Source organism: Glycine max, chromosome 4 (assembly GCF_000004515.6).
Source record: "Glycine max cultivar Williams 82 chromosome 4, Glycine_max_v4.0, whole genome shotgun sequence".
NCBI lineage: Eukaryota > Viridiplantae > Streptophyta > Magnoliopsida > Fabales > Fabaceae > Glycine > Glycine max.
In genome coordinates, this window is record NC_016091.4 from 45,562,297 (window position 1) to 45,572,385 (window position 10,089).

Below are 10,089 nucleotides of genomic sequence, written 5' to 3' on the forward strand. Positions count from 1 at the left end.
TTAGTCAAAGTATCCACTAAAGATTAAAAAAAATGGAAGTATTGTATTAAGGGTACAAAAACAAAAACTTGCTGCTCACTAATTATAAAAAACTAAAAGATAAAAAATGGAAGTATTGTATTAATAAGGGTACAAAAATAAAAACTTGCTGCTCACTAATGATAAAATCGGGGATCCACTAAAATTTTCAAATCAATTTCACTTCTACCAAACCGGCTTACAGACTCTAGTTTGTTGTACAAACTTTTTGTGAGTCTAAAATTAAGGGTGTCCTTAGATGAATAATTTAGCAACGTGCTTATGTTATAAACTTGGTTAAGAAATTTATTAGAATATATTAAAAAGCAACTTATAATGATAAGCTTCACCGATAAATAAAAAGTTTATTTGGGTCACAACTTACTTTTATGAAGTCAACTAAGGACAAAATATCTTCCAAAACACTTAAAAGATAAGAAAATAATGAAATGATTTTTTCCATAAAATAAATTATTGTTTCTTTTATAGGTTAGAATTTGAAGACAAATATCAAGAGACTTATAATAATTTATACACCTACTCACTTATCTAATTTAAACTCCCTTTGATAGCTGAGTTTTTAGTAAAGTTAATATAAGAAATTTTTTATAAATTAATTTATGCATAATTTTTTTTACATAAGTTAGTTTTGACTTATAAATAACTTATTTTTCTTTTTTATAATTTTATTTTTTGGATAAATTTATCAAAGCACGCCTTAAAATTTATGTAAGACTCTTCCAAGTGTCTCTTAATCATTGAGCGTGGTCTACATGAAATTTACCTTTTTTATTACTATGAATTTATTTTATAATAAGATATATTTAGTGTTGCTAATATTTTCACATATATATATATATATATATATATATAAAGAGAAGGAACCAATTTCAAAAATAATTTTAAAAGAGTTAATCTTTATCCTAATCATTTATTTTTTTTAACTTTAATGATTAATATTGATTATTCATTATAATTATTAAATTTTAAGAAAATAAATAATAAAAATAAAAATAATTCTAAAAGAGTTAATTTTAAAATAAGTTAATCCCTCTTTATATATAATATTATTAAATATGTATTCCATGAGACAAAGATAATTGTACCGTACTTGAAGTTTGCTGGAGAAAAGACTCCGACCCAGTCATGGACAGCTGAATTCGGTATCCTCTCCCTGCAACATACATATCCAACCACTGCGTAAATTCTATAAACAAAACTCTGAGGCTAAAGCATGCAGTATGACACGTGGTTGTTTAAACCAAATATAATCCACGACGATATACAGTAACTAACATAGTTTTAAAATTCAGATTGCCTATCAGGTCTAACAAGGTCATATTACCTATTAGATCGGCCATGTCTTTAATCCAATATGATGCAGCCAAATTCTATGATGACCCAGAATGTTGAATTAAAATTAATTATTTTTTAAAAAATGTAAAATTTTGTCAAAATATAAAAATATGATACACTAAAAAATTAAACTAAAGACTTAAATTTATTACCACACTATTATCATAATTAATTATTAAAGTTATGATAATATATATATATATATATATTCATCCATTAATTCAGTTTCATGACCGGGTCAACAATCCGTCTAATATTTTTAAAACTATAGTAACTAAAACTTTAAATCAATTCTTAAAATATATCATTTTAAACACACAAGCTCAAGTGTCAGGTTCACTGAAACAAATCGAGAGCTTGTTTGGATTGACGTTCTTTTTGTTTTTAAGATGACGTTCTTAATGTATGTGTGTTCTCAACTTTAAATAAGAAAAAAATATAAGAAAGCTATTTCCTGTAGATTTTGGCTTGACTTGCATTCTATGTTCTATGGTGTGCAACTAAGGCCATTGGTACCGACTACCTTTATAGATAATCTACTATGAACCATGAATTTTAACAGTAAAATCAATCTTCACTATTACAAATAATGCTTTTTACATCATCATTAAATCTACCTAGTGATCAAAAACTGATGTACTAAGTCACGTGGTGGTATTTTTAAAATTTTATTAAAGTTTCTGAAGGAGTTTACTATGGTTTTTGTAAACCGCATTCGTATGTTAACAGATTATTACGGTTTTAGTCTTTGAAATTTTCATATTAATTCACGATTTTAGTTTTTTTTTTCAGCAGACTCAGCTGGTTCATCTTCCTGTTTGGGTCATTAGCTAGGTCCTTCACTCCGCAGCAACGTACCTTCACTCTGCAGCAACCTTCACTCCAAATTGGCTTATGCTATCTGTACCTCTGCTATTGTGCTTCCTTTTTCTGCTATCGTGGATTCTGACATGCAGATGCTATCAAAGGCACTGTCTGTCCCGGTCTTAGTCCTATCTTGGACAAGAATTACTTAGTTGATCTATATTTTCTTACAAAACTAGAGTCTAAAAATTAATTTGACATAACTTGATAACTATAACTCTTATTCAATTTAGGTGTTGGGGTAAATGACCTTCATCCCACTTTATATCCCAAACCAAATGATGTCCTTAATGATGTATCCTATTAATTGTTTTCTAACAAAGTTCCATCTAGTAACAAAGTTTCATCTAGTTATGGGATATCCTTCCCCACCCCACCAATCTAGAAGGACTAAGATGGTGGGGGTTTAGTTCTCTATTACAGAAGAAGAGATAAGTTTCTCCAGTAATGACAATGGGAGGGCGCAACAAATGGTGATGGTAAGCAACGTGGTTTGCAATGCCATGGACAATTCGGTTGACATGGAATTTGCTTACGTTTATAAGAAGGAAAGAAGGGGAAAAGGATGGTAAAGATGGGGGATGAATAGAAAGGTGAAGAGGGTGGGTGAAGAAGGAAAAGAAGAGCGAGAAGAGAAAGGCTCGGTGAAGGGTAAGTATGTAGGAAAGAGTTTGGAAACAAGGATGTATGGAGATAAAAACATAAAAGTTAATAAAAGAGATCTAGTTTTTTTTTTTTTTTTCAGTAAGAAGATTGTTTGTTTTATCCTTAGGTTGGTTGGTCCAAAGTTGCATTGAGATTGGGGAGCAACAACTTTGAAAACAAAAATTTGGCAATTTTGGGACTCAAGTGCATGTTGTTAGCATATTTAGAATAGCAATTGTATTGTGTTAAAGGAGATATTTAGATTTAAATTAATCAAAACATAAACTGAATCAATCTAATTATAATTGAGTTTACTCAAGTAAAGTCATTGAATGTATTATTAAAATAATAAAACTGGAAACTAGAAAAAAAAAAAAGAAAATCATGATAAAATGAAAGAAAACATAATAATAGTTTTAAAAGTCAAAGTTATAAAATCACACTTATACAATATAAAAGTTATAAAATTACAGAGTTACGAAACATTCAAAAAATTCCTTTTAAAGTAGTTTTTCTTCCGTCCCTAATCATAAGACTCTTCTTAAAATTTTATTTATTTCTTTTTATAAGACATTTTCTAATTTCTATGATTAATTATTTTCTTCTACACACTCTTACTTAATTATTCTTTTTTCAAACGTTAATGGAAATCAATTAAGTGAATAGAAATATAAGAAAATGGTTATTTTAAAATGATAGTATGACTAATGAATAAATTTAATGTGATTAATTAACTTAACTATTTTTTTTAATAAACATAAATGAAGTGAAAATAATTGAATATAATAGATTTTTTCAATTTTAAAATTCAAATAAAACTGATAGGCCCAAGCAACTTGATATGCTCGTTTGTGTAAGTGAAACTTAATGCAAGAATATACGTAAATTATTATAAATTTTCTAATACTGTGTTCGTCTCCGACAAATACAAGAAACTTGATATGTTTGTTTGGTTTAATTTGCATTAATTAGGTCATTGAGTCAATCTGAACCCTGGCTTATACATTCCCATTCGATTAGTAGATTGAACTATGCTAAATTTGACTTTATATAAGTAGTTTCGATATTGGAACCAGTATTATTGAATTTTTTAATTTTAAAATTTAAATCAGACCGATAGACCCAACGAACTTGATTTGTTTTTCTTTGCTTTAATATGCATTGATTAGGTTATCGAGTCAATCCAAGTTCATATACATCCCTATTTAATTAGTAGGTAGATTTAAGCTAAATTGCTATAATAGATTAACAAGTTGTTACTAATGGATTAACGGGGATTAAAACAACGAGTGGATAAATTAAAGTGGTTTAAAAGTCCAAAATTTCCATATGTTTATCCTAGATCTCAAATTCCATCCCTTAAAACTTTTAAAATTTATAGCCTCCTACATATTAAAAACTAAAAAAGAAAATAATATTAGCAGTAGTGTCACCTAAAAGAATGATATAATAAAACTGGCTCCAATAATTAAATTATTTGGATCCCTTATGGTAGCTGGCTTCAATAATTCTCAAAACCGGAACCTAGCTAGCTAGGTAGCGATGTGGACCTTAGCCTTGGGCATTAGTAACCGTCAAAATCGTCATGAATTACGGCTTTGAATACGAAAACAACAATAACGTAAATAACATGGAAACTGGCCTTTCTTTCTTCTTATTTCTTCCGCCGAAAAAGAACGAAAAAAAATTGAATAGACAATAAAATAAGATAAAATTTATATTTTTACATACTTTACTTTAATTCAAAAAAATTTATTTTGATTCACTTTTATTTCATTTCTTTCCCTAAAACTTTCAGAAAATGTATGTCCAAGCCCCGTTTTTGAAAAGTACCATGCCATGCCCATACCTCTGCATCGCTACACGTACATCATCGTACTACTTACTGTAATAGTACGTAGTAGTAGAGTATAGGAGTAGTTGGTTTCACATACGGACGTTCTATCTGCTCATCCACGTGCATGACATGACATGCATACATCACATTCACACCCAATTTAAAGCCAAGCCAAGTAAAGATCAAAGATATATCTCCACTTTTTTATTCATTTCTCCACCCAGTAAAGAAGAAAAAAACAATATCAGTTTAGGGTATGTTGAAACGTTGGTCGAATGATATTGAGTTTAAACTTGTTAAGTGAAATCTCATGTTTCAATCTCATATCTCAGATGAAATAATTCACGTAATAAGAAGGAAAGATCACAAAAGAAGGAAGGAGAGATGTCATGTGATCAGCCAAGTTTTTTAACAATAAATAAAGATTGGTTATCAATAAAACTAATAGATTTTCTATAAAAAAAATGATTAATAAATCTTATATCTATGGTAACAAAAAAATAAAGAGAGATGGAAGGTGAAGTATCTGCTTGCGTTTAGCACAATCTTTACGTGGTCTTCACGTATTTCACTGTTTTAATATTTTTAATTTTAATAAATATTAAATTGCATTATTTCAATAGTGTAATTTTTATATTAATTAAAATTATTGAATTTTAAATTAATTATAAAAAGTGATAATTTTATTCTCTTCCTCTCTAATTATAAGACTCTATTCTGATATTTGTTTCTTATTTCTTATAAGATTTTTCTTCTTTTAATTTTTAGATGTATTGATTATTTTTTTCCTACATATCATTATTTAATCATTTTTTCTCCAAATATTAATGAAAAATAATTAAATAAATAGAGAAATGAGAAAAAAAATTAAGACGACAATATAATTAATTAACAAATTAAATATGATTAACTAAATTAATTATTTTATTAAAAGACATAAATTAGTTAAGAGGTTCGTATAATTAAAAATAAATAAAAATTATTATGTATGATTAACTTTTATTGGATTACAGAAAAAAATATTTACACTTCCGATAATTAAATTATTATTTTGATTGTTATATTAAAAAATTATGGATACTACAAATTTTATATAGTTTTTAAAATTATTTAACACTCCATCACACTATTTTTAATACATAATTAAAATATAAAAAAACGATGATTATTGTGTCATACATAAATACATATTCAATTAATTTAAGATTTGATACATGTGACACTTATGTGTAACTGAATTCTTTTCATAAAGCAAAACCATTTAAGAAGATTTTAAGAGGACAAATGGAGTGAGGGGATGAATAACTTATAGCTTAATTCGTGGGGAACTGGCAGCCCAACTAGGTGTAGATTTTCTTTTGATAGCGCAATTTCAACAAAAAAAATAGTTAATGGATGTACTCACTCTCCACTCAATAGAATAGATACTCAACAATACGGAGTCACAAGCGCCAATGTGCCTTTTGGATTTTCTACTTTATGCTGTTCCTTTTTCAATCCTTTTCCTTTCCCCACAATATCCTTTGTTTTCTTTTTTCTTTTTAATTTCTTTTCTCCCCCATCCATTTCTCGAATACTCTTTCCATTCGCAATTAATGATACTAAATTTGCACCCAAATATTGCTTGCATCCTCATAAGTAGTAACCTAATGAATATTCCCATGTCTCCACAATAGCTTATTTGACAATTTTAAAACCAACTGCAATTTCCCAATTTTAAACAAAACCGTTTCATTAAGAAAGCCTAATCTCAAGCTATCTAGCTATTCTCAAAGAATGAAATAAAGTAAGATTCCTGCCTTGAAAGACATGAAAGAAAACTAAATTTTATCTTGTCATATCTTTAAGATATTGTACACCCCATCTAGTATTTTAATTTCAAAGATATTAAAAAAACAAATAAACAGAAAGTAGTATTTCCTTGTATTGCATTTGCACAACATTTACCACCACAGTGGGTAAAATTAACACGAAAACCATTTTTGAATAAAGAACTTTTTAATCTTAGTTGTATATCTACTTTATATATATATATTTAAAAAAAAAGTTACTACCTCATCTGTACATGGTACATACAACTCATTGACATATTTTTAATTTATAGAATCCCTTATTTTCTCTATTTATTTCTGTTCTTTTTTTCTTATTTTCTACCTTAGAAATCGATTCTGTAGGCTGAGTTGTAACTGTTGCTAACTGTTGTTGTTGTTGTGATGCCGTAGATCCAATGAATAAAAACAAAATGAAGGCAAGAGTAGAGAATTTTAATTCTTTGACAGGAAGACTTTTGCCTCAAATCATTCTGCACCGGAATTTCATGAAACATTTCTTCAAACGGCATCGTTTGGGACCACAAACTCATTCTCTCCATCCACACCACCATCGTACATTTCCACCGGCGAACACTCCATCTTATGCCGCAACTTCCAATCCAGCGCCTGACATCCACGAGAACAGTAATTCACTTTGCCGCAAACCGAACACCGGCGAAACTCGTGCGGCCGCGTCTCCGGTCGGCCACACCCAATGTGCGCGCAAAGCCTTAGTCCTTCCTCCAATTTTCCCTTACCGGACTCAAACCACTCTCTCAGAAACCAATTCGCCGGCTGCACCTCCGGCGCCGCCACGTTGTAACCATAATCACTCAGCAAAGGACATGCCACCACCGCGTTGTTGTTGTTGTTGTTTCTCTGACATCTCAGCGCGCGCCACGTCAGCAGCGAGGTCTCGTAGCAGCGCGAAGGCGCCACGGCGCGTAGGACATACGCGAGCTCGCGCACGTTGGCCTGCACGAGTAGCCGCCTCCCCTCCGTGACGTTCTGCCGCACGCCGTAACCGTCTTGAAGGCAATGGCCTAACTCCCGAAGCGCGTCGATGTGGCCGAGTAACGACGCACGCGCCGACAAGGCCACGCCCGCGCGTAGATCCTTGTCGCGCTTCGAACCGCCGCTGCCGTTGAACTGAATCACCGCCAGCGAGTACAGAGCCGGCGCGTGCAGCTTCATGGCCGCCTTCGCCATTAACGAGAGTCCGCTCCCTCGATTTTTCAAACAGTAAAATCGGATCTGAAGAAGAAGAAAAAACATAATTAGATAATAAAAAACAAAACATTTATTTTTTAATTTATTCCATAGTTAAATGACTAACCATTCCGAGAGTGTAACAGGCATCCACGTTACCGGCGTTAGCGCAGTGTTTGAGAAAAGAGTGAGCATATTCCGACCAATTTTTCGGTTTTATGGCGAATAGTTTAGAGGCAGCTTTGGATAACACAAGACGGTGCAGGCCTAACCGGTTTAACCTCTTGCATCTGGGTAAAATGGTTAGAACTCAGAACTTAGGATGTGAAATAAAAACAAGTATGATTTAGTTTTCTTTAGGTGAAGACGAACTTACGTTAAGATGATGTTGATGAAATCAGAAGGAGAAGAAGCGGTGGAGCTGAGCTTAGAAAGAATAAGGACAAGGAGATCGTCAGGGAGACATTCAAAGAGATCATGTTTCTTCTTAGAATGTTTGCAAGGCCTTCTCATATTCCCAAGGTTTTCATTCAACAGTGGCTTAATATGAGAGTTGTTATAAGAAATGAACAGTAGTGACTGCGAAACAAATGGTAAGAGAGAGGGGAGGAGGGGCTTTATAGTTGAGTTTGGAGAACAGGAAAAGCTGGTGGACCCACCACGTATCACAAGCGTCGGTTTTCTATTTATTAATGATAATAGTGGACTATTTTACTAGTAATTGGCATGAGATTCTTGACATAAATAGGATATTAATCATAAAGGATCCACGTAAGGGAGGCCAATAATAATAATGGCTCTGAAGGTTCGAGTTCTGAACTTGCACTCTACTTATTAAGTAAAGGGTTTCGTTTCAAATTGTATTTTGTGGGACTGGTCAAAGTCACAGACTCACAGCGCCCTCCACTCCCCCTCCCTCCCTGCCTTGTACTTCGCGCTTTCTATTCACCTTCTAACAGTAACATAAAATATGCATGTTTAGTTTGCGTTAAAGTTAGTGTAATCTCATGGATAATTTGTTTTTTCTTTCTGAAATATGCTTTTTGTTATCTTTGTACTTTAATAAATTTAGATCTCGTTATTGATTAATTACTCTCTCCATTTCTTTTTTAACTGCTTTTTATATAAAAATATTTTTTATTTATGTCCTTTTAAAGTTTAAATTTATATTAATATTTTTATCAATTATACTCTTTTCTACATTAATTATTTTATACATTTAAATAAATAATTTAATGTTTTAAAGCCAGTAATTTAATGGATAAAACATAACTACCGTAAAAGTTATTGGTGGAGAGAGAAATCAGTACATTAGAACAATGAATTCACAAGGCTATAATAAGAAAAGGCATACCAATTTCATCAAAATTCAAAAATAGTATCAGTTTTCTCAGTTTGCACAAACAAATTAAACTTGATCTGGCTCGGAGATGGGTTACTTTTAGAAACAGAAAGAGTATTTAATTAAAAATGGGTTACTTTTAAAGTTAACAAATTTAGTTATATCTTCTGAGTGAATATGGTTCAACCTAAATCAAAGGCTAAATAAATTATAATAATGCTAGTTCAATCTTTTGCAACTTGATCTCCTCCTGTTCACTTGATTCATGGGTTGATATCAACTAATTCGAATAAATTAGACCAATATGTGTCAATTTTTATTTTTAATTTTATTTATTTTTCAATAAATTTTCATGATGCTTTTATTTTTATTCTTTGAATTTGTTATTATGAATTAATATGCTATAGAACTTTTTGTATTTATATGCAGAAAAAGATAAAGTTATTCCAAAAATAATTTTAAGAGGATTACTTCTTTCTTTATTTTTATTTTTATTTTTCTTTCAATCTAACGAGATGAGTTACTATTAGAACCATTAAATTACGAGAATTATTTTTTGAATAATTTAATCGTTCCTATTATATCTACTAGGAGGAAAGAAGAATCTCATGCCTTACTGCTTCTTCATGTTTTTTTAAAAAATGAAAATAATTGAGGCTACATAATGGTGAATGATTTGTGAAGGTTATAGGGATAAAATATTATGAAAGAAATAGTAGTTTATTGGTGTATTTATAAGAGTAAAATTGACATAAAAATGTGTACACCAATATTTCAACTAAATATAATAAAGAATTTTAGTGTAAGTTATTAAAATAATCTTATTGAAAAGAGGTGTGAGCAATCCATCCCACACACATTGGGTAAGTTATCTCTCTCATAAACAAACACATGATAATTATTTATCATATTGTATTGTTTAGGACCCATATAATACATATGACATCTTATATGTCACTTTAAAATACGTGTCAACCCTTCACTTTAGCCATACAATAAAGCGTAGA

General features: G+C 30.7%; 1 protein-coding gene across 1 annotated transcript; it reads right to left on the bottom strand.

Annotated features, from left to right (window-relative positions):
• Nucleotides 1–6,699: 6,699 nt before the first annotated feature.
• LOC100781713 (F-box protein At1g67340) lies at nucleotides 6,700–8,343 on the bottom strand. The gene is made up of 3 exons (XM_003523097.5): nucleotides 8,117–8,343; nucleotides 7,868–8,030; nucleotides 6,700–7,785 (listed from the first exon to the last, which is right to left on the bottom strand). The coding sequence occupies exons 1-3, from the start codon at nucleotides 8,251–8,253 to the stop codon at nucleotides 7,051–7,053; spliced, it is 1,035 nt and encodes a 344-aa protein (XP_003523145.1). The 5' UTR covers nucleotides 8,254–8,343; the 3' UTR covers nucleotides 6,700–7,050.
• Between the last annotated feature and the right edge of the window lie 1,746 nt (nucleotides 8,344–10,089).